The sequence below is a fragment of the Phragmites australis genome, chromosome 21 (genome assembly GCF_958298935.1).
Source record: "Phragmites australis chromosome 21, lpPhrAust1.1, whole genome shotgun sequence".
Taxonomy (NCBI): Eukaryota; Viridiplantae; Streptophyta; class Magnoliopsida; order Poales; family Poaceae; genus Phragmites; species Phragmites australis.
In genome coordinates this window covers 4,407,400-4,432,636 of record NC_084941.1, presented here as the reverse complement: position 1 = coordinate 4,432,636, position 25,237 = coordinate 4,407,400, and the positions used below count along the sequence as shown (strand labels likewise).

At 46.4% G+C, this 25,237-nt stretch overlaps 3 protein-coding genes and 1 non-coding gene across 4 annotated transcripts; 3 read left to right on the top strand and 1 right to left on the bottom strand.

Moving 5' to 3' along the window:
- The first annotated feature begins 9,053 nt into the window (after positions 1-9,053).
- LOC133903628 (uncharacterized) lies at positions 9,054-10,846 on the top strand. Its single transcript, XM_062345054.1, has 2 exons — positions 9,054-10,191; positions 10,303-10,846. Exons 1-2 carry the CDS (start codon positions 9,407-9,409, stop codon positions 10,553-10,555), a joined length of 1,038 nt encoding a protein of 345 aa, XP_062201038.1. The 5' UTR covers positions 9,054-9,406; the 3' UTR covers positions 10,556-10,846.
- Positions 10,847-10,922: 76 nt separating this feature from the next.
- Positions 10,923-13,414, bottom strand: LOC133903629 (thylakoid lumenal 17.4 kDa protein, chloroplastic-like). Its single transcript, XM_062345056.1, has 3 exons — positions 13,021-13,414; positions 11,510-11,756; positions 10,923-11,377 (listed from the first exon to the last, which is right to left on the bottom strand). The coding sequence occupies exons 1-3, from the start codon at positions 13,249-13,251 to the stop codon at positions 11,154-11,156; spliced, it is 702 nt and encodes a 233-aa protein (XP_062201040.1). The 5' UTR covers positions 13,252-13,414; the 3' UTR covers positions 10,923-11,153.
- A 1,674-nt stretch (positions 13,415-15,088) lies between these two features.
- LOC133903626 (uncharacterized) lies at positions 15,089-15,784 on the top strand. The gene has a single exon (XM_062345052.1). The coding sequence runs from the start codon at positions 15,221-15,223 to the stop codon at positions 15,488-15,490; it is 270 nt and encodes an 89-aa protein (XP_062201036.1). The 5' UTR covers positions 15,089-15,220; the 3' UTR covers positions 15,491-15,784.
- A 6,381-nt stretch (positions 15,785-22,165) lies between these two features.
- Positions 22,166-22,304, top strand: LOC133904177 (small nucleolar RNA Z247). The gene has a single exon (XR_009907412.1). It is a non-coding gene; the product is annotated as a small nucleolar RNA Z247 (small nucleolar RNA).
- The last annotated feature ends 2,933 nt before the right edge of the window (positions 22,305-25,237 follow it).

The window sequence follows — 25,237 nt, the reverse complement described above, 5'->3', positions numbered from 1 at the left end:
GATGTGTAATAGTTTTAATTTAATTTTAGGTGAACCATGCTTTGTTTCTTAAATTTTCAGGTAATCTATTGTAATAGGTGCGATGTGTAATAATTTTAATCTAACTTTAGGCGAACCGTGCTTTGTTTCTTGAATTATTGGACCTGTACAATGTCCCCCCCCCCCCCCCCCTGGACTTACATGCCGATTTTTGTTTCTATAGATAAGTTGGCAGCAATGCACATGTGCGTTTGATGCCATGCTAAAATGTTTATTTGTGTACCATGCGCGCCAAGGAGGCTGGCATTCAGCAGGTGGGGTTCACCGTGACGGTTTCCCGTGGGCCGCCGGCGGCGAATGAGTTCGTGCGTGCCGCCGGCGTTTGGTCCGACGGTGTGCTTTCAGCCTTGAGGTGAGGAGTCAGATTATTGTGCATACGGCGGATGTTCAACAGAGTAACCCACCATACAAAACACTCGGTCTGGATACTTCGATTTGTTGTCAAAGTTGCTCGCAAAATAACGTGGTGTCGATCGTAGAAAATACTCGGGGATTGCAACGCATTTTGACTGGAGCTTTGGATGTTGCTCTAGATTGAAGGCAACTGGGCTCCTGGTTGCACGACAGCGTCCACAGACCCTTGTGTCTCACCATCAACGGACACAGACCCTTGTGTCTCACCATCAACGGACAATGATCTTCTGACTTGAGAGGGTAAAGACACGGTGAACAGTATCATAACTTTTACCCCTCTGCAAACCGTCGGATTGAAAATAAATGAGCGAGATCGATCGCTACAGTTCTAATACAGTACCATGTTACTGTGCAATCGCTACATGTTTTCATGTACAGTAGTTTTGCTACAGTGATCATAGTGAAGTCACATCACTGCTCACAATCTCACAGAAAAATACAGTCCACCAATGACTTAACTTTTAAGTCAGAGGATCCGGTTCCCACCACCGACTCCATCCTTCCCTCCAGGGTGCTCTCAAGTCTCAACCTGCAAATTTCAAACGGTTCAGATGCCAGTTCAGTGCAGATGCTAAAGGAACTGTAGTGGGCTAGGATATCGAAAGTTCTGGCGCACTTCTGCAGGTAGCAGGCCTCTTCTCTCCCGGCCATCGGCTCTCCTCTCCTGCAGGCAGCAGGCCTCTTCTGCGAGCCGATGAGTTCACAAGATGCTGTCTCCTGCAAACAGTAAGGTGGTAAGATGTAAACTGGATTGAGACCACTTACCAGCTGTGCCACCAAAGAAAGCAAAGACCAGCAACAACTCAGGACACTCTACAAATGACCAGCTGTGAGACCGTGTGAAGATAAGGGCCTGACTAATTGTGCCAACTTGAAGCAAAATGGCAAGGCAAGCTTCTGAAAGTTATCGTGGGCAGTGTCAAGGCTTTCGTCGTGGAACACTCGCAGTGAATTAGCAAACCCATGACAAAGATGAGAAAATATCACTTCACCGATGACGGATGACCTATGCGCTAAATCACTAAACTCTAGAAACGCCTAAGAAATTACAAGTCCGTAACAGGAAGAAGTCAGCCTTGTATGCTGCCCAGAAGAAAATGACTGTCGTCATGGCTAAATAATCATCAAGAATGATCCCAGCTGCATACATCTCAGCTAACTTCCAACTATCAGGTTGTGCAGATGGTTTTGCTCTGTCTTCTGAAAGTCCTAATGGTACCTATCCATGTCAAAAGGTATTGGTGGTTTTTAGGCAACCTAATATGCTACTTACATTTGAAATGTGTGTCAATATGAACAAGACAATTTATTGATCAATTCCAGGTTATACTCATCATGAATCAACTTAAAAGGGAGCAGGCTTACCATTATTGAGGATGGCAACGATCAGAACACCATAAACAGTGGGAAGTCAAACTTCTATATCAGCGCAAGAAGCATAATACCAAACGGTTTCAATGGAGTATGTGGCGGTAAGATAAATTAGCTGTCCAATCAATCAACAGAACATTATTTAGCAAACAGTCTAATATAAGTACCAGGACAAGTAAATACACTATGGATAGTAACTGACACAGCATGTATCTGCAATCACAAATAAACTTTGAAAGTACTGATGACAACGGTTCCTCATCCTATGAGGTCTATTCATTCTATCAAACGAGACTGTGCTAAGTACATAGATTACCCATCTGATGAAACCCCTCTTCTGATGAAACCCCAAGAATATTGCTGCCAAGTAATAAGACTGTGCTAAAGCCATCTCCAGCAGCTACCTAAAATTTTAATCCTCAAAAATACTATTACATCATCCTCTATTTTTTTCATCTCCAGCAACTACCATATTTTCTACCCTCTATTACTCTCCTTCTTCCCTCGAACCTACACTCATACACCGTGAATAGTGATAGGAGGTGCTGCATCCGTCCGCAACTTTGCCGATCGTTTCCTCCGTCCGTATCACTGTGCCGCTAGAAATGGCCTCTGCTGGAGAGCTCTCCGGAGTGTTTGGTTCGGCAAAAGTACAAGCAGCAGGTGGCACAGTAATTTATGGAAGCGGATGCCGCTTCGGCTAGAGATGGCCTAAGTACATTGAGATAACTCATCTGATGAAACCCCAAAAATACTGCTGCCAAGTAACTACATCCATACCATCCATAGTATTAGCTAGATACAGATTGCGATAGTCAAAATCGGTGACGAACAAGGGTTGCTGCTACAGATGTGGTGACTAGGCGGTGATGTCGCAGATGGTGAAGGGCCTCGAGCAGAAGAGGGTGACGCGGTGGCTAATGTGCTGTGCTGGGTCGATAAGGACGCTGTGGGTTACGAGGACAGGGCGACGGCGTTGCGTCGGCGTGGTTCTCGAAGGAGCCCCCGATGACGGCCGTGAGCACCTTGATCCGGGTGGCATACCGGCAGTTGAGCATCACCGGGGTTGGAAAGGATGCGGGGGACGAGGGCCCTGATGACCACGCGAAGCAGGCCATCGACGAGGACAAGGGCGCGGAGGCGGGAGATGTTCACCACGTTCCAGGCCTCCTGCAAGCGAAGTAGCACCATCAACGCGGTGGCGTGGCCGATGTGAAGCTCTTGGACAATGACGTTCCGCGGGCCAACTGGCTTCTCCACCATGGTGTCGAGGGCCTGACGGAGGGAGGTGAATAGCTTGTTTGGTTGCCTAAGCACGGGCTGGCCAGGCCTCGCGGGTGCATGAAAACGGCGTTTGGTTGCTGGGTGCACGTGCGGGCCCGTCCACATCCATGCAAAATCACTGTGCCGGCCAGGATTCATGGAAATGGATTTCGTTTCCACCGAGCCTGCTCTCGCTCGGTGCAACTCGTATACGTGTGTATTTTTTATTTAACTCTTAATTTTATTTAGTATAAGAGTGATCTAAAATTTTTAAAAGTTTTTATAACTAAATTAGAGCTCACTAGCAACTCATTTTAATTGGTTTGATCTAAAAAGTCTAAGCCAATATTTAATTAAAATTCTAAAAAAAACCTACTTTCATAATTTCTAGCAATTTTTATATCTCAAATAAATTCCAAAAATCAGAAGAAAAAAAACCACTAATATTTTTATTATGTGATATACTAATTTATAAAAATATTTTTAACCATAAATTATTTGGTGAAAAAATAATTTCATTTATAATATAATATAGACTCATATAAATAACTAAATACAATATCTTCTCGACCAAACTGACCACGCATAACTAACCAAACATATCCTATTATACTCATCAACCTAACTAACATCAACTTAACTCACTAGATATGAACAGACTAAACCATATGAAAAACCAAACGAGCCCGAACCGGCTGACGGGGACCTACATGGATTGGAATGAGATCTTATCTCTCGGACGACCTCGATGGGAATGGGGGTGGCTGCAGACGCTGCACAGGTGGTCCCATTTATAGCCAGGGGATCGCAAACGCAAGAAGCCTCTAGCCGCGTGCCACCACACACCCCCGCTTCTGATTGGCTCGACCCTTCCCGCTCGGATCGCGGCCAGCACACCGATCCGCTGCCCCCTGGCCGCGTTGGTGATTCCTCACTCATTGGATATTTGTAAAAGTGAGAATTGCACAAAAACCTTTACAAATCATTTTAATTTCAAGCTTCCCTCCTAAAACTAATTTTGTTGTAGAAAGCCAACTGCTAACTGGGGATGGTTTGGTGTCCTCGCTTTTTATGTTCGTGATGTATTCATCGGGCTCGTTTTCAGTAACCTAACATAGTTAGGCGACACTCAATGCTTCTAGAAGGTCTTTGGGGTATTTATAAAAACTCCACTCTAATTAGTTTGGGAACTGTGATATCTCTAAAACCTTAGTCTTTTGGGCAGTTATAAAAAGGCCCTGTCTAGCTGTTACCTAGATAATTTCGGCTCAACTCTTACCGAATTTTGGGCTGTCTGCTCCGCTCGATCAACGGCCGACCGTTTTCTTCCTTCTCCGACTCAACTTCGCTCCGCTCGATCTCACCAATCGTCGGCGTGCTCGCCGCCACCCCGCCCTCCTGCTGCGTCTCCGGTGGCTCCCCGCCGCCCACTCCCTTACTAACTCCTCTCGTTTTGACGCCCCACTGCCGACCCTTCCCACCGGGCATCCTCCACCACCCCGACCAGTGGTACCCTCGCCGCCTCGCCGCACCGCCCACCAACCGCCTCCTTTATCGGACCAGCCTCCCTCCCTAACACCTCTTTCTAAGCCTGAGGACCCAAACCCGAAACCTCGGTCCTGAAACCCTAACCTCTTCGCCTCATTGGAGCCGTCAGAGAGAGAGATAGTAGATCGGGGTGGATCTCCGCCGCCGAAGACGGAGAAGGCGGCCGGAGCTCGCCAAGAGAGGGAGAAAGTGAGGTGAAGAGAGAGAATAAAAATTCGAGTAAGAGTTTACCCGGGCAAACTATAGCAATCCCGTATAAAAATCCACTTGGAGTGGATTTTTCTCAGAACCTGGTTTTCTCCACCGGCACTTGAAAAAAAATGTGATTTTAAAATACTATAGTTTTTAGAAGCTATAACATCAAAGGATGCCTACTATGCATTCCGATTGGTTTACTGGCCATGGAGGGATGCGATCAGCGTGTAGCTGAACGCTGCATTCTGGTTGGCTCGACCGGCCGGGGTCAGGTCAGAGTGGGCAATTCGCGTCCGGCTGAATCATGCACATTTCCTAGATGAAAATGAATCGGATACTGATCGAATAATCCATTTTCCATATTATTATCTATATATTAATTCAGATATAAATACGGATTCGAATATTCTCAAATACGAATCGGTTAGATCGAATACGAATCCGTATTTGGACATCTACACAATCTTCGAAATTCATATCAGAAATTTAATTTTTTAATAAAATTTGACTGAAATTTGATAAATTCAACTAAAATTTGTTCTAATTTGATTGGGCTGAAATTTTAGAAATTTGGTTCGAAATTCATGTGGGAATTGGCTTCAAGCTTCTATCTCTGTGTTCTTCTTTATCATTCACCGGTGGGGTGGAATACTGAGCAACGGAGATTCCAATCGGAGGCGGCGAAGACAACCGGGAGGACCTCAAAAGGACTTGAATGTATTTTGTATTTCTATCAGGGTTCCCTTGCAAGGGGCTGGATGTAAAATTACCTTTACATATATAATAATCCTACTTGTTTCTCTTAAAAAAAACTCTCTGTTTTTGAGTTTTTCTTTTTTTTTCTTTAATTTGGTTTCAAAGGAATATGAAAAGTGTGTGAACAACTGAACATGGTACTATGAAAAATTGGCAGTACGGTACTTGTTGCAACATTAAAAATCATGGAAGGTTTGCAACTGCAGCCCTATGTGTCATGGGCATATTTTAGATGGCACTGAACCTAAGCGGGGCGACCATTGCCGATGTCCGGCTGCCGCACTACAAGAGCAGGGATAGATGAGATACTAGGAACTCTGATATATTTCTTGCTTGATTGAATGAGGAAACTACTGTGACCTTTTATTGGGCCGGCTCTAACAAACAAAGCCAACAAATCCAATCCTGAGACCAAGTAATTGGTCTAATCCAAACGCTAATTTAATTCTGAAGTAAACAAACTAACCTAGAGAGCAGGATGTTGCTGTTTGGCACTACAGTACCCGTGGTGCTACAGTATCACACTGGACTAATGGCCCACCTCATGCCATTTCACTCCTCTTTTGAGCATCTCGTCCTCGAGATGTAGGAAGGTGGCTATGGCTATAGTTCTTCAAATCTCCATATTGAATTTTTTTTTTGCAGCAACGACATCCCATCACGTAAGAGCACCAAGTTATCCAAATCCCATCGCCCGTGCTGTTGCTAATGGGTGTCAAAGAAGATGATTACAGCGCCGCCACGACTGGTTCCAATGGCATCGCCCATGGGGGATAGCAATGGTGAAACCAGTGGTGGCACTAATGGCGAGGTTAACAAGTGGTGCAGTGAACCAACACCAAGGATGATTTGGTGGTGTCGTCCATGGATATAGTGACGGAAATAACATCGGTGGCGCCAATGTTGAGGGCGATTGACACTGAACGATGAGGTGGCATAGCCGCGCTAAAGCTAATCTCAACATCGCCACCCATTGGGATAGCAACGACGAAACAAAGCAGAGGCGTTGCCAATGTGGATGGTGTGGTAGGCAGTGCCACTGTTGATTCCAGTGGCGTCACCAATAGGGATGCTGATGGTGAAACCAACAGTGGCACTGACGGCGATGAAGACGAGAGCGCGGTAGAAACCATATGTAATGATCATCTGTCTCTAATACTAGATATCATGGACATATTTTAGATGGCCCTAAACCCAAGTGGTGCGACCATTGCCGATACCTGGTGGCCGCACCATAAGGATAAGGAACCATTGCAAGTCTGCAGTTGCCGAACACTATGAGTAGCGGTTTGATGAGAGACTGTAACACATAATGTGATTCTGATACTTATTAGTTCTCAAAATTCACATTTAAAAAAAAGTTCTCAAAATTCGGTGCCACCCAAGAATCCACTAAGTGATTTGATTCATGAATTGATTGAAGTATGTAGCCTAGTGGCTAGCAGTCAACGGAAAATTTTGTATCGTTGGATTCGAAAGTGGCTACGTCACTTTATACGCTATTATCTGATTTTTTTTCCCCTCCAAAGAGTCATGACATTTGTAATTTTTATGATAAATCTACATTGGTATGTATGTCCAAAATATACGTGGCACTTAATTAATCTATGACAGCACGCATACGTCAATTAAATTATTTAAAAAGATTAATAATAGTAAATGACCTTGTACAACCAACACCTTAGAAATTGCTAACATTTTGTCTCATGCTTCATATTTCAAAAGGAACAACGCATGAATAAAAATATATTAAAAACTAAAAGATTTTGTGGAGCTCGTACTTTGTTCTTCTTTATAACATCTTTGCTTAATTCTCAAAATAACGACCTAAGTTTTGATTGTGAGGCGGTGCAAATTCATAATTTATATTTAGCCACTAATTCAGTGACTTTAGATAAATCACTTGTGCAATGCTGTATATAGAGACGATATAGATGAACACTTCAATGGATGACAGTATACTTCTGCAATGCAGTATATATCATAGTTATGTTTATAAATATATTACAAGTTTGGTGTGAGTATTAATGACAGTTCTTTCTTGGTAAGTATGTGACATCTGATTAGGATGTATAATTTCTTGATGCATCTCATATATTGCAATAGAAATAATATATTCTTCAATTATACACGCCAAAGATGCTTATTAGCACAATATTGTCTTGTTTTATACAACCTTTGCATGTTTGGTTTATTCTCATATCTGGAACCAAATTTGTTCATGATGTAGATACCAACTCGTGGTTATCCCCTAATCATTGATGTGTTATACATGAAATGCGATGTATGTAATGTGAGCCAATCTTCCTATGTTAGGCATTGGAAACCCACGACATATCACAAATTTCTTTTTTATGAGTAATGTGTGTGTCAGGATTTTCAAAAAGAAAATCATACATTTCAATAAGCATAATACATACGCCAATTATCCACATCAAAAGTTCTCATTAGCACAATACCACCTTGTTCTAGATAACATTCGCCTGGTATTTTTACCAACTCATGATCATCCTAATTCTCATGGCATTGTAAATGTGAACACGTCATATATAACGCCCACCAATTTTTACACGTCAAATAGTGAAGATACTTGGTGCGCCACTATCTCCTTTTCTCTTTTGACGTGTAATGCGCCCCTCACGCTTCTTACTTTTACCATACTTTATTATTGTTTTTCATATGTTACAACATACATAATACATACACCAATTATGCGTGGCCAAAAAAACTCATTAGCACAATACCGCCTTAATTGTAGAACATTTGTGCGTTGTTCCTGAATCAACAACTGAGTTTAGTCATGATATAGATGCCTACTCATGATTATCCTCTATCCCAAGTCAATATACATGCGGGAACAGCAATATAACATAGGCCAACCTTTATCACACGTCATATAGTGGAAACTCACGGTGCACCATCTATCTCTTTTCTCTTTTAACGTGTAATGCGATAGTCACACATTTTACCCTTTCCGTGAAATCCAAACTTGTACCTTTGGTTTGGTATACAACGCGCTACACAATGGACTACAATCAAATACAAGAATTGTAATTTAAAATTTTAATCTAGGCCGTTGTAAAGTATCATTTCAAAATTTCTTACATTTTTTCATGTCAATGCTACTACAATCAATGATGTGCAATTTTATACATGGAAACATTGCCACATATGTTAATCTTGAGCAATTTCTTCACCATTCTTTCCTTAAAAAACAATCGGTAAATCCTTCGATGTTAAGCTTGCACACGTTGGTACAGAAGACAAGGTATGGAAATCAAGGGTTGCTCGTGCATGGAACACAGTGGCTAATAACCCTTGCCCGCCCGTTGCCTTCTCTGTGCTGGCGCGGCGCCCCCGTTCTCCACTCCCCCGCACGCGTCGGCGAAGCCCGCGTTGCATTCCAGGTTGGATCCCACGGTGCTGTGCCACGCCACATCGCCGTGCCCGTGCGCGTCCAACGGCAAGTCACACCAGCTGCGCTGCCACCGAGCACGCGGCCGGCCAAAACGCCCACACCGAGAGCAGCGCGCGGCCGAGCTTTCCCTGGACCGGCGACGAAATTAACCAGACTGAACTGGCCGGAACTGACGCGCAAGGCACGCATCGTCGCCTTCCCAATGTGGCACGGCGCCAACGGCCGTGGGGGCTATATATACCCCGCCATTGCCGCCCCTTCCTCTCCGCAAGCTAGATCGCCATTCCACGCCGCCTTTGCTGGGATATTCGGTTCTTGGATCCTAACAAACACCCTTCAGTTTTGAGAGATTTCTTGGGTTCGTTCGTTCGCCCCCTGTTTCCTTCCCGTTCGGTCGCGAGGATGACGCCGGCGAGTATGGTCGCCATGCCCAGGAGCGTTCCGGTGGCAGTGGCGGCGTTCCCGGCGGCCGCGCGGGCCGGGCAGCGGAGGAACGCCCGGTTCTTCAGGCCCGTGCCCGCGTGCGGCGGGGACGATCTGCCGCCGTCGATGGCCGCGGTGCCGGCGTCGCTGCGCGCCATCCAGACCAAGCGGAAGCTGGCGGCGGCGCGGCGCGGGGTGCCGCGGGCGGCCGCCACGAGCGCGGCCGAGTGCGCGGTGGCGGCGCTGGTCAAGGCGGTCGAGGTCGTCCAGGGCGCGGCGGCCGGTGGCGCTGCCGAGGCCGCGCGCGGAGCAGGGGACGCTGTGGCGTGGGTCTTCCGCAAGGTGCACTTCCAGTCGCCGGACCTCGCGGTCGGGCTGCTCGGGATGGTTGCGTCCTGCCTCGGTACGGCCGTCGAGGTCGAGATGGACCGCATGCAGGCGAAGAAGCCCGAGGCGTCGGGCAACGCGGAGCCTGACCCCGACGACAACAGGGACACGGAGGACCCCGAGGATCTGCCGGAGCTGGTGGAGATGGACATGGAGAAGGAGCTGTGGGCCAGGATCGGCATCCTGCATGGCGATCTGTATGGGGACAGCGACGTGCTGGTAGAACTCGACGAGGACGAGATCCAGGAAATCAACAGCGCCCGCGCGAGGCGCCGGAAGGCGGCGTACGAGAGGATCATCGCCACCGGCGGCGCGAACTCGCTCATCCTGTCCAACTACGCGCAGCTCCTCTACGAGTTCGACAAGGACATCAACAGGTGCTTCTCGTCGCATGCATGCATGCACCCCTACAATCACATCTCCCTGCAGATAGTGATAGGATAGGATCTTGATTTCTTACGCGTGATCACTTCCCACACATGTGACAGGGCGGAGATGTACTTCAAGCAGGCGGTGGCCGCCGAGCCGGCGGACGGCGAGGCGATGCGGAGGTACGCCATGTTCCTCTGGCACGCCCGCGGCGACATCGGCGGAGCCGAGGACATGTTCAACGGAGCCATCGACGAGGAACCCGAGAGCAGCCACCACCAGAGCAGCTACGCGTGTTTCCTCTGGATGACCGGCGGCGTCGAGACCTGCCTCATCGACATCGGCAAGAACGGCGTCAATGACGCCGAATGAACCGCAACCCGTCGGAGACCGCCGTACCTCCAGCCAAGACAAGACCTTTACCGGCAAGTGCCCGGCGACGGGCCGGCCATTTAGATGGTGCATCTAGGTATTGCTATGCATGGCCAGCTATGGCTATACAGTAGTATCATCCGTGAGTAGCATCGATCGGCCCTTGCAGGGGCCAGTATACCAGATGATGCGCATCCAGGAGCCAACCCAGGAGGCACCGATAATGTTGGCAAGCTAGCGCATGTAGTACTGTAGTGTGTGGTGCTAGTACCAGTGGTCTGTGGAATAAAGCATGCATGATTCCATCCAGGACATGCATTTATCATCAGACGGTAATGTTATAACTGCATTGTGAACAATATATATATATGGGGAAGGCATATAGTGCTTCCTTTTTATGTATGTGGCGTTTGGCAAAGAGTACAGAAGTATGGTTACATTCCCGCTGATATTCGAGATATAGAGGTTTGTACAGAGATACGGAGAAAATCGTCGCATATTGTCATATGGTCATGTTGGCTCTATAGACTGGAATGAACACTTACCGAACGATATTGACATTAACATGAACAATCATGAATAGATGAACTCTGTTGAATCACCTACAACCCAGCTCTAATCTCGATTCTGCGCTGATACTGGTGTTTGTGCATAGCTTCTGAAGGTCAATGTAGCCGATGATTGTGTCCTCAAACACCACATCTCCCATCTTAGCATCATTGAAGGTTGATCCTGACAACACCGTGTTCTTGAAGATTGCCCCTGTGAGATCGGCCTTCTCGAAATTGACACGGTCTATCACTGCGTTGGTGAAGTCGGTTCCTAAAAGCGTTTGAAAGAGAAGTGCTTGTCATTCTGTTTATAATGTAGCATGATCAAGGTTAGCATTTGGAAACAATGCAGTGTTGTGTGATGAACAAGAACAGCGAAATAAAGTGTATAATTAATTAGTACCTTTAAAGCTTGCACCAACAGCATAAGCTTTGGACATGACAACTTCTGACATGTCAGCGCCGTCAAACTTTGCGTCGGACATCAAGGCCGCAGCTAGAGACTTGCCTTTCAGATTAGTTTTCTCGTTTGTGTAATCACAAAACCGGAGATCGAGAGGCTTGTCATACACCCCGTTTGCCTGACCAATTGTGTTCCCCACAAATGCACGCTCACATCTGTTTGCCTCCGTTGAGAGTGGAGGCAACCTCTTAACAATCAAAGCAAACAGGGAATAAAGTTAACTTAGTAAATTACAGCACCATTACAGGAAGAAAAGGAAGTTATCAAGTTTGGATGAAGTTTTTGGAAAGGATAGCATAGTACTGATTTTACATATTCAGGTCGAAATTATAGGATCTTGAAAAAGTGAAGACTACTTCTGTCTCGAAGTTAAAAATCTAAAACAAAGTACAATTCATAATTCATTAAATATCCTAAAAAATGAAATTTATCTTCGCAAACACAAAAGACACTAGCATACTTCTAGAGTGAAAATGGGCATGCTTGACCCAATTAATCTGATCACTGAATACAGCAAAATGATAATTTCTGCAACCAATATTCCCCTCTTCTCTGTAGTATCAAAACCCACTGTGCGCACATGCAAAACTGAAGTGTCATAAATCGGTATACAATACACTAATCAATAACAGTATTTCTAGATTTAGATTGTGCTGAAGTGATCCTAAAATTTTCTCGTGAAAAAAAAGATAAGTGATCCTAAATTTAGGGTGCCCAACAGACTATAGAGAATTGAATACCATACTGAACTGCATCAACTGACGTTGCAGTAGCTCACATCAAAAGCTGTGGTAATTGTACTGATATATTCTTTAAGTTGAATAACACTAACTCTTGAGGTTGATTCCATTTTATTACCAAGAACATTAGAACAGTAGTACAGTGCCAGTTCATCTACAAACAATGCCCTCAAAAGAAAAAAGAAAAAAATCCAACAGCTATAACATATAATTTAAGGGAAAGTTCCTAAATTTAGCTAATTAGTGTTTTCGACGCAGAAAATGGTTCAATGGAGCACCTCTATATATTTGACAGCAACATTTTCTGAACTGAATTAAGAGAAGCAGTAAATAGTGAGAATTTCCCTGTGATATATTTGCTAATGGAGGTGGTTTTGCTACCCAGCCAACTAAGGTTTCAGTTCTCACCTCCTACATATTAATGGACGCCTCTACCTCTAATCGAGTTTTTTTTTTCCTAGAAACAGTAAACAGTGATTAAATCTAAGCCAAATTCAACAAATTCCATTATTATCTGCTATCAGACCAATTAAAATGTGAGGCTAATCTTATGTTTTGCCGAGATTAACCTCTGGAAAGGATTAAAATTACATCCCACTATTATCTGATATTTGCATTCGAGCAAAATGTGAGGCCAATCTAAAGTACATTCCACAAATTACATCCCGCCCGCATTGCGAATGTGGCAAGAAAGGGGGGAAACCCACCAACCTGGCTCGCGGCAATGACCGGGTTGGGCGCGGACGCGACGGCCCAAGCGGCCAGCACTCCGCAGGCGAGGCCGCCGGCGGTCCTGTGTCCGGTCAAGAACCACGCCGTCTCGGCGCGCCCGCCATCCCCATCCCCGCCAGCGCCCGCCGCCGAGCACGCCACGCGGCGCCTCGGCCGCCGCGGGCGGCAGAGCGCGGCGCCGGCCGGCGAGGCGAGGCAGGACGAGGCCATGCGGTGGCCGGTCCGGCTGGCTGTGAGGAGGGGGGGAAGAGAGAGGGTGGCTTGACTGGCTGGCTTGGCTACGTGCGGTGCGCGGGGGTGGCGACGAGGCAGAGTCGCAGAGAGCCAGAGAGCTCCGTGCAACCTTATCGGGTCACCCCTCTCCTCCCGTCCGCTTGGCGCCCGCCCTCGGGGCCCACGTGACTCTCGAGGCGTCCCGTCCCGTCCCGCCGCGGCCGATGAGGTGGTGCGTGTGGTTGACCACCCCCCGGCCTATTTTTGGGTGAATTTTGATCGTGTTTTGAGTATTTTCTTTTTCTTCTCGATCCGTTTCATCCACTTTGCGCGGTTGTATAATTGTATTTAGCACGAGAGGTGGCTATTTTTAACCGGAGCATTGGATCTTCCAAGCTGAAGGCTCCGCTAGCTTCCTAGAGGATCATATGATGATTCCTGCATTTGAAGCCCCACTAGGCACGTGAAAAACACATTTTAAGTCTTGTTTGATCGAGCTCGGACTCCATCTTCGAGGCTCGCAAATGTCAGGAAGAATATGGCTTCAGACAAATAAGAGCTTTGAAACAGTAACTTCTATCTTGCAGTTTATTTTGTGTTGTTTGGTCTTATTTTACTAGCTAAATCAAACGGGTAGATCATGAGGAGATATTTTATAATGCTGAAATTTATGTGTTCTAGAGAAAAAAAGACAAGTGGAAAAAATATTGTATTTATCGGTTCCTCGGAAAGATATTCTATTACTGAAAAGGAATAAATAATAAATGAGAGGGTTCTGCAACTCGTGTTCCTTTTCTCAAAAAAGATGCAACACGCGTTCCTTACGTACGCATGAACCACATCTTCCCTTAGAGCATCTCCAACCGAGCTCTCTTCACACCCATATCCTATATTTGAGGAAAAAACGATGAAAATCGGTCTCCAACCGATCCCCTATCCGACCCCCTTTATTTGAGGAGCCCTTAAATCTCCTCCCTCACCCCTACATCTAGGGGCTCCTCATCCAACCCCTCATTTGGGAGAGAGAGGGGAGAGAGAGAGGGAGAGAGGGGAGAAAAAGGAGAGAGAGTTACCAGATATTAATAAAATAGAGGTGATTCGAATATAGAGGGTCAAATATGAGGGGTCAGTTGGAACGCGTTGAGAAATAGGGGATAAAATCTGAATGAAAAACCCCTAAATAAGAGGAATATAGGATCAAATATGAGTAGTCGGTTAGAGATGCTCTTAGCTCCTCATAACTCATGTCCATCTCTTCTTTTCTTGTTACTGCTCCCTTTGTCATATTTTGCCTTTCGCAAAGCCCAGGTGGCCATAGGCTACCGTTGACTTCCTCCATGGTTAGGTTTCTCCTTTTCCCCCTGGACTCCATTGCATGCTACCTTGGCCATCTGACTTTGGAAGGATATGGTGCTAATACCTTGGTCACCATATAATAAAAATATTAGTAAATTTTTTTCAGATTTTTGAGATTTTATTTAAGGTCTTGATAATTATTAGAATTTATAAAAGTAGTTCTTTTAGAAAATTTTAGTTTAAATTCTACATAAATTTTTTAGGTAAATTTAATTGATTGTATATAGATTATGAAATACGAAAAAAATTAGAATTTCTAAGAAATAAAATATTACTGATTTTTGGAGAAATAGAACCGATGAATAATGAATTTGATAGAGGATTGAACAGAAATACGAACAGAGTGGTAAGAAAAGGAGGAAAGATAAAATCTATGATAAGGAAGGAGTGCTCGTAAGGAAGAGGAAGTTTTTTTACGGCATACAGGGAATTTCTCTATTGAAATTCCTGAGCGAGGTACTAGTACTGTCTCCTCCCTCTCCCAATTTTGGAACAACCCCCAACAGCCCACACATTCCGAAGGTAAACGAACAACCACCCACCGACCCACCTCATCTCCCTCCCTTCCGTTTCCGCTCTTGCTTGGCGGCGGGCGGCAAGGACGGCGGCCATGGACGGCGGCGGCATCAACCCCAACGGCGGCATCCTGTCCTACGAGAAGCTGGAGGGCTACGCGATCTGGGTGGCCACCGGCGTGGCGTCGGCCTTCTTCGCGTCCCTGGAGCGGTGCTCCTGCATCCATCTCCACACCGCGGAGGACGACGGCGACGAGGACCCCGAGGAGGCCAAGGACCGCCCACTCATGTTCTCCCGCCCCCAGGCCCTCCCCGAGTACTACTACGACCGCTCCGGCTCCTCCGCCTCCTTCGCCAAGATGTGACCACGCACGGATCACGGGGCCGTTCTGCGTGATCCGATCCGTTTCTTGATTAGTTCTCGTGCCGTGTGTGAATTGTGATCCGGTTGTGTATTCGCATTATGTTCTTGCCAAGAAATGCGGCACCGCGTTGTCCCTGCGTGATTCGAACAGTTGATGGATCTGTAATTCCGTATCGTGTGTTGTCCGATTCTTTGATTTTCTTGGTTCCAGGACGGCATTGCGTTCTGCTGATCTCGGGCACCGGAAATTTTCGGATGCATGGCATTGCCTATAAATGTAATCGATTTTCATTTATATTTGAATTTGTGTGCATTGCAAACATGTCGTGTACTTTCCCTGTCATTATGCACATAAATCGCTTGCATTGCATCTAAGATAAAGAATTCAAACCAGCGCCTTGCACTAAAATTTACGACCAATTTCCTGAACCTGAAGGACTTCTGAGTTTTGAGCCTTGGCGTCATCTTGTGATGAACAAATGGCTGTGTTTAGCCAAGACCATAACCTGAATCTTAGTGATGCTAAGTGGATGGTCAGGTTACAAATTTTGTGCCTGGTTGAGGCGATCAATAGTTCTAATTGTCAATCGATTCCGAAGTCTACTACTGGAGGTTTACATGTGAAGTTTCGTGCTATTGATTCACTACCTGAACTTCAGTTTGTTCATCTTCTCTTGCAAATAAAATATACAGAGAACCAACTAAGCAAAGTCACGGTTGCGAAAAGTTTTACCCCTGCGTTGCTCCCGGCTGCACCGCCACCAGCCCACCTCCCTCCCCCCCCCCCCCTCTACCTCGCCACCGCCGGAAGTCCGGGAACCGCAAGGATGGCGGTGATAGGGCTAACCCCCTACAGAAGCTGGTGTTGGATGGAGGCGTTAGGAGCGAGGACAACGGGCGAAGTCGAGAGCGGGGAAGGCCGGTCAGTGGCGTCTCGAGCTAGGAGCGCGGTGGCACCGGTCCCCCTCCAAGGGTCGTGTGAGGCGTCACGAGCTGGGAGCAGGTAGCGAATCCAGTCGCCAGATCTGGGTCGCGGTGTTGAGGCGACGACGGCTGGATCCAATGGCAACGCCCTGGATCCTCACGTTGGTAACATGGATCCAGTTGCCTAGCGATGGGCTAGCATTGGAGGCGACTGATCCGTGCTACCGTGATGGTGTGCTGTTGTGCTGCCTTGATGGTGTGCTGTTGTGCTGCCGTGGTAGCGTGATGGTGTGTTGTCGTGTTGTTGTGCTCGCCGCCAGGCCGTCATGGGCTGCGTGGAGCAGCAGCATGCACGTGTGCTGTTGCGGGGCTGATATGCTCAGTGGGGGCGGCGGGGCGTGCAGGGGTTCTGGGGTGAAAGCCTTCAAACAACAATTTTGGAGGTGTTGTCGAGGTGCTCTTACTTGGCCTACCATTTTGGAGGATTTTCTTGGTGAAAACTCATATCTGACTTGTTGGATCAGGTGACAATGACGTCTTCGATGTTGTGTCCTCCTTGGGAGTGTTGCTTTGGAGTTCTCTCCCATGTTAGATGTCTGCTGTCGTTGGAACAGATTGACGGCAATGATGACACTTTTCCAGTGAAGTAAGAGCTTCTTCTGCCTGGCTGTGGAGTAGATTGGCGGGCCTCGCAGTAGGATAAGATGGTCTGTTCGGATCACATGTTGAGGTTTTTATCTCTTTGGAGCTGCCATGCTTTCGTGAAGTCGAAGCTTTCGTGATGGACGTCCGTGCTTTCATGAAGTCAAAGCTGTTGCGTCGTGGGTGCGCGATGAGCTTGATGCGAAGTGGGCTTGTTCTTTGGAGATCTTACGTGTGAGGTAAAGTGATATCAAGGCGAAGGCTAAAGCCTGTCGTGGTGAAATCAGAGCTATTTTGTCGCATAGCAATGAGATTAGTAACGATAAAACACGCGTTGGCCCTGTCAATTGTAGGGTGGTGTTATGGTGCTTAGTTTAGATTAGGCAGTTCTGACGAGTCTACTCGAATGTGGTGTTGTACTTTGTTTCGTTTCGTACCGGCTCTTCCAGGTTTTTTGTTTTTTATTTCTTCTAATAGTAATGAATGAGCAGCTTCCTGCTCTTTCATAAAAAAAAGCAAATAACATCAATAGTGTTTAATTTGGCTAGCTCGCTGATTTAAACCGATTAGACTTGAACAAAACAAAAGACAGGATTCAAGAATATACTACTCACTGCGAATGTTCAGTTATTTGGAAGTGCAAACCTTCAAATGTGCAATGTTCAGTTTGAAAGTACTTCGTTGCACCGACAAATGGCGAGGCGAGCAGAGCATCGTTTGCTTTCTACTCAGAGATGGGGCTTCTTGAGTCATCTTTTTTATGTGATTTATGATGATTTATTTCGATTGGAGATTCTTATTTCTACCTCAATGGCTAAGGGAAAAAGGAATGCTGAAATGCAGCTCGTCATCTTGCATCTTTTTGCTTTGCCTCACGGACGGATGGTGAAGAAGCCCCCCGTACATGGCCAACTGCAGGGGGAAACCTCGTGGGTGGTGAGGGCCGGCAATGGAGGTGAAGCAGAGCAGAGGAGGGCGGCTAGGCCATGCCCTGGTGATGAGAGCAGCACGCACCCGAGACCACTGCCCCCCTTACCTCCAGTGAGGGCTAAGGCTTCTTGTCGTCGTCGCCTCCTTGTCATGGTGGCGTTGAGGACTCGCGGCGAGGGTGGCTCCAGTCCAAGGCGATGATGGCTCGGCCGGCGTTTGCGCGGTGCCAGAGGCAGCGGCGTTCGTGGGGCCTACAGCGACGAAGACGGTGCAGGCGCCGCCGCTGGTTGCGTTCTGTTGACGAATGATGGCGTGGGATGTACGGCGATGGGGTTGGCAGCGGTCGCCGGTGGCATCGCGGCCTCGTCGGCCGCCATGTCTATTTTGCAAAAAGACCCCTATTTTGGATCGCGATTATTAATTGCGGTCCGGTATTTTGCTATATCCCCCTCGCAAAATATCACCGAATTTGGAGGAATTGTGCTTATTCCTGCAAAATTTATATGAAATTCCTTTGCTCCAAACAGTGAAACAGAGTGAAATGTAACACACATAATTTCGCTTCTATAAAGTTCTAATCCACATCACTTCCTGAAGCTCTGCATGAAGCAAACCTCTATCGCTCCTTGCAAAGTTGCAAGGCAGAACGATTTCTGCTTAGCTGGAGCCTGCAGCTGAGCTGATCAGTTGCGCAATGGAATTTTGCCTGACAGGTAAGGACGCAGTTCTTCCCAGCCAGAATTTGAGTTGGATCCAAATCGTCAACAACAAGCTGCAGAGCTGGTATTTCGTTTGCCATTGTTGCATTTTTGTTGTCGGCTTACCTTAAGGCCTTCTCCGGCAGTGCCAGCAAACGAGCCGCATTTGCATTTTTATCGATTGGAGCTTCCGTATACGTCTCCAGCAGCTACTGCATACGACCTTTTCAGTAGCTACAATGATACCGATTGGAAATTGGGAGCAGCAAATTTGAGACCGGTTGGAGCACCCGTATCACTGTAGATGGTGTATGCACGTTGGTCCGAGAGGAGGGGGAGAGTAATAGAAGATAGGAAATAGGGTAGTTGTTAGAGATAAAAAAAAATAAAAGATACTGTAATAGTATTAAATGATACTGTAATAATATTATAAGAGATAAATTTTTAAAATATCTGCTGAAGATTATGCTCCTTTTGAGCCTACATATGTTACGCGAGACGGAAAAGGCCGAAAGCCCACTCTCCTCGTGTTCCTCCACGAAAAGCTAAGCAACAAAGCCTAGAAGCCAACCTGGACGAAGATTACACTCCGCTGCTGTTTAGTACCATACTGCCTATTCACGAAGAATAACACCTACTTAAGTAGCCAGTCCTCAGCCGCTTTCTCGCCGAGCAAGGTAGCGATTGCTTGTGACCCGAGCGGGGGCAACAAGGTGGTGTGGATGCCTGTTGTGGCGCTTGGGCCTGGGTCTGTTGTCGCATTCTGCGGCCCGCCCGTTCCAAGTTGCGTAGTGGGCTGCGGCCGCTTCGGCGAAAGCCTTGGCGTCCCAGCACCTAGAGTGGCGGGCATTGCGTGAGGCTGGCTTCACAGAGCAGCGAATACCGCCCGCTTCCAACGGTGGAAGGATAACGGGCCGCTGCGCTGCAGGCCCGCTTAGGCCCATGCGTCCTTCTTGGCAGACCACCATCTTTTTGCAATTTTTGTTTTCTTTTTCCCCATGTGTCAATTATCTGAACGGTAAGAACGTCTCTTCTGGTATCCTGTAGAGCTGCTCCTCCCGTGGAGCTCGCCTTCCTTCGTCGAACTACTGAACCAGCAAACTCTGCGACAGATATTCTTATCATGTCTAGGGGAACAGTGTGCGCCATCCATCCTCGAGTGCCAGTCAGCTACAAGTTGATCATAACAAGAACACCATGTATGCAGGTAACTTCAGCACCACGGTAAAGCCATGATGCAAATGCAGGTGGCTGGTTCTTCTCTTGGCGGCAGTATCTTATCGCACTTGATTAATAGTTGTACAACCTGCAGTTCATGGCAATTGCTGCAATTAGTCATTGGTCAATTAGTTGTAGAAACTAAGCGCATCATCAGTTTACCTAGCTGACATAAAATAAAAACATAATGTAATCGTTCTGTTGTATGACATCTAGGCATGAAATCTAGAAGCTTAGGTATTCTATTATCTGTCAAGGACGGGGGACAGCGCATGACTGACCTAAAGAAGCAGCTTTCTTCTTAATTATCTCAGGGCGTGTGTCACGCACGATCACATGGAGTCAACTGCGCTCCTCACCAGCATGTGGCAAGATTGTTCGGTTGCATACGAAGTTGATGCCGGGTTGCCTTTACCTTTTCTTGTTGAGGTAGGGCAGGGCGAGAGAAATTTTGCTTCTCTTCTTCCTTTTTAATCCTTCATGATATTACTACATGGATTGTCCTAAATCCAAACTAGTTGTTTTCATGTGCCAACAATCACGTTCTGTAGATAATAATATGATTAAAGGTACATGATAGGCTCATAACCCAAGAGGGAAAAAAGTTACTACAGAAAATCTAAATTTCTTTGTTCTTAGTGCCAAAATGACCTGCTAGCATTAACAGACAACAGTTCAACATCCATGCATATGCATTGTATTACTAATTTACCATGGAAACAAAAGTCTCTACTGGTCAAAGAACACATGGTGAGATGTTTTGCCGTCCAGTGTGAAAGGCAAGCAGCAAACAGATGAAAAAGGAATCAAAGAAAGAGCAAAATGTTCAGGTCAAAGAAAGAGCAAAAATATTCAGGTCGAAAAAAGACCAAGCCTCAGACCATGAAGAAGGCCTCTCGACGAGTAGGGATCGTTTGTGGCGTGATCTCTCGCATCTGCTGACCTGTATGTTCCAACACAACACTGGCAACAGAGAAATATTTTTGCTGACACAGGAAGGCGGCTGACAGCAAGCAGACACGACGACGATGGGAAAGGCAACAGTGCCCGCGCGTAGGTTTTATTTACTGCTAACAAAGAAATTTATCGGGGTCATTGACAAATATGATTTTTGAATTTATTAAATTACAACTCAAATTCTTTAGAAAATAACACTAATCGTCTCCAAACCATTTGATATAAAAGACTACACATAGTAATATAGAAAATAGATTAGGGTTAGACGGGCCATGATGCGTCTTTTTTTACTAACTAGGGTGTGAGTCGGGAATTAAAAAAACCAAAAAAAAAAATGAGTGGTAAAAAAATTTACCGGGCCACCAGTAAAACGAAAATATAGTAAATCTCGGAATAGTATCACTGGTAATTTTTCCCTGCGTGTGCGTGCTTGGTGTGGAAATAATCTCACAGAGGCGCACAAGAACAAGAGTGAGGTCGAAGAAAGGGCGATGATGCCTCACCAGGAGAGATGGGTTAGACCGATAGAACACATGAAGGTGAGCTCAAAGGAGTCGGAGCTGTTAGAGATAAACTTTTGCATTGATTCATAAGAGGTTCGGTGAGATAGAATCCAATCTCATGTGCTTAGAGATATAGAAAGTATCTAGACAAATTATTGTATAATCTCATGAGATCGGGTTCAATCATGTGACCGAACACATCACGTATGTATCCTTTCCGTGCTTCACCGGCCTATATTAACATGCAGTCGCGGCCTCCTCGGAGGTAGATACGCTTCACTATATAGCCTATCTCATGGTAACAGAGCCAGTTCTCCTCATCACATCCATGGCGAGAAATTCTGCTGCCTCGTCGACTCCCTCTGGACTGGCGTTCACAACAACGCTAGGTCACCCCGTGACAGAAAAACTCACGAAGTCAAACCATCAACTCTGGGGGCGCAGGTGCTCCCTGCGATCCATGGTGCAATGCTTGAAGGCCTCCTTGAAGGTATTGAAGTTGTGCCGGGAAAAGAGATTGAAGTTACTCAGGGCGACAAGGTGGTGAAATGGATTGCACGTGACCAGTAGCTGCTGAGTTATTTGCTATCATCACTTTCGCGAGAAGTCCTGACGCAAGTTGTCGCAATGAAGACCTCATCACAGGTATGGAACACTATTGAGGATATGTTTTCCTCACAAACGCGTGCGAGGTCAGTCAATACCCGCATAGCGCTTGCTGCAACTCAGAAGGGCAACATGTCGATTGTCGAATATGTTGGGAAGATGAGGGAGATTGGAGATGAGATGGCATCCGCTGGTAGACTCCTGGATGATGAAGAGATGGTTTCGTATATCCTCACTGGTCTTGATATTGATTATAATCCAATTGTGTCAGCTATGGTTGCTCGTGTTGAACCTATTACAGGTAATGAGATTTATGCTCAACTTCTAAGCTTCGAGACAAGAATGGATCTTCTTCAAGGGGGTCATCAATCTCAATCTTCTGTCAATTCTGCATCACGTGGTGGTAGAAGCAATTCCAACTATCATGGTTGTGGTAGAGGTGGACGTGGCCATGACAGGGGGCGTGAGAATCATCCCAATAGCACTAGGTCTAAAAGCAACAATGATGACAGTAACTCGCAATGGCCCAGATGCCAATTATGTCACAAGAATGGACACACAACTATCAACTGTTGGAACCGTTTTGATCCAGACTTCATCCCAGATGAAAGAATTGCAACAGCTGCAACTAACTCCTATGGCGTTGATACAAATTGGTACACTGACACGGGCGCTACAGATCATATCACTAGTGAGCTTCATAAGCTGGTCATCCACGATAAATATTCTGGGAAGGATCAAATAAAGATAGTCAGTGGTGCAGGTATGAATATTAATCATATTGGACATGCTATTGTTTGCACCCCCAGTCATAATCTCCACTTAAATAATGTTCTTCATGTTCCTCAAGCTACCAAAAATCTTGTCTCTATTCATCATCTTGCTACCGATAATAGAGCTTTCTTAGAATTTCATCTGAATTTTTCTTGATAAAGGATCAGGCAACGAAGAAAATTCTTCTTCGAGGCACATGTGAGCGTGATCTCTATCCTCTTTCTTCCACTCCTGCAGAGCCTCCACGGCCATCGCACTGGAAACCGGTGGGGCATTGGTGGATCCCTCGTAAGGCACGGCGGAGGATCTCTCGGAAAGCCCAACTCCGCAGCCTCCACCGTTGCCGTCCTCGTCCTCCATGCCAGCACCCCCCTTGTCATCCTCCACGCGAGATGTGCCCTCTGAGCCGCAGCCCTCCTCATCTCGGAGTGTCGCTGCGTCGTTGAGAGAACTCATAGCCGGTGTTGGCGCCCAGGATGGAGAGCGGTACATGCCGCCGCCACTGCCTCCGCATTAGTCTGCCGTCGCATCGGCGGCCCCCGCGCGCACCCGCATGGGCTCCTATCCGCTACAGATCTGGGAGGACTGAGGGGATTCGGGTTGTGACGTCAGAATGTGTAGCGCCCCGGGTTATCCTCGGTGCTTAAAACCATTATTATACCAGTCCCTGGGTCAGTCGCTGGCAAATAAAATTCTTACAATAGGTAATATCAATGCATTACAACTCGAGGGGTGGTGAGCATAATCCACCATCCTAATAAAACATACAACACAAATCCCAAGTGCATTATTATCAGGGTCCATGACGACAGAGTACACAATAGAGGCAGCATGGAGAACACACCACTCCACTGGCAACTCAAGTGCGGACGCGACCAAGCCTACTCGTCTGCCTCACCGTCTGCCTCGGTGAAGTCCGGGTCGTCCTCTGAAAGTATAAGCAAGGGTGAGTACAAGAGTACTCAACAAGTCTCAACCCTTACCCTACGGCAGGGGTACGAATACATGTATAAGTGGATGACAAGGATAAGCGGTAAGGTTGGATTTTGCAGAAAGCTAAGTTTTACATATGCATGGTTCATTTTATATAAAACGGTTTATAAAAATGACATCAGTAATAAAAATAGGCTGTCCAAGTTTTATTGTTACTGGACACCCCATCCACAGCAACCCACGGCACATGGCCGGACCTATATTCCAAAACAGGGCACACCTTGCCCACTCACTCACAAGGAGAATACACGCAACCCATGCTAGTTGCTACGATCGAACCGTAGTTCGTCCATGACCGTTGACACGACTGTTCGAATAGTTTTACCTCTGCAGAGTTGTACACTTTGCCCACAAGCTAAGCTCGATAACATTTCACTACCGTGGAAGCATGGCTCAACAAAGCCATTACCCACCACGGCATCATCACACTAGTCATCTATGGAAGCTAACCAGGGGTTCATGACCTTTAGCTAGGCCTCCAACCGGGTCGCCAAGCCTGCACCGCTTGCACCTGCTCCATGGTTCCCCACTTCAAACACGCATCCAGACGATAGTAGACTAGCTGTGGGGGGGGGGGATTTAGACTAAGCCATGCCCATACAAGGTCGAGTGGTTGTACTGTATAGACTTGGTAGGATATCACATCAACTCGGTCCTTAAACGAGCCAAAGCAAGCATCTCCTCATGGAGCCTGCCACACGGGCAACACTCCTCCCGAAGCCTATCTCACCGACAACGCTCCAACTCCCTAGGCATTCCCGAAGGAACCCTGACTTACCCTAGCTCTAACCTCAACTCAGGAATTAACCTTATCACCCAACCATAACCCACACAACACCAACACCAAGTTTTACACCTTTGAAAACCTAGATATGAGTAAGCATGAAGTAATAGTAAAGATTATCATTTCTAAGCACACTAGTATAAGGTAATCGCCTAGGCTACGGTGAGATCCTAGATTTACCAAGATTAAGCATACAGGATAATACAAATGGCTGGCTATGACTACATTAGGTTATAACTAGATCAACAATTTAAAATGTGCAAACTAGTAACACTGCATACATTATATCGGAGTGAAACGGCTGCTACGGGTTATGTTGATAAACTGGGTTCAATATGGTCAAAGGGAAACAGAGTGAGACTTGCCTTCACTGAAGTCCTCAAGGGGGGTCCTGTTCAAATTCCTGGGTTCCTGGCACCTCCTCCTCCTCCTCCTCCTCGATGAACTCTCCGGCGTCTAGTCGCAACAAACAAACAAGACAACACACAAATAAATACAAATAAATTTGCAATAATTATGAAAATAGTATGAATAGATAGAGCTCAAATTTAGAAAAAATTAGTGGTCTCGAATTTAGAAAAATATCAGTGGAAGAATCGTCAAAATCGGAGTTGAAACGGATGAATTATGGGCTTTTGAAGTTTGTCGGTGGGTTAATTGAGAAAAAGGGAAGGGGAGAATATTCCCAGAATATTTCTCGAAAAATCCGATTTTCAGGG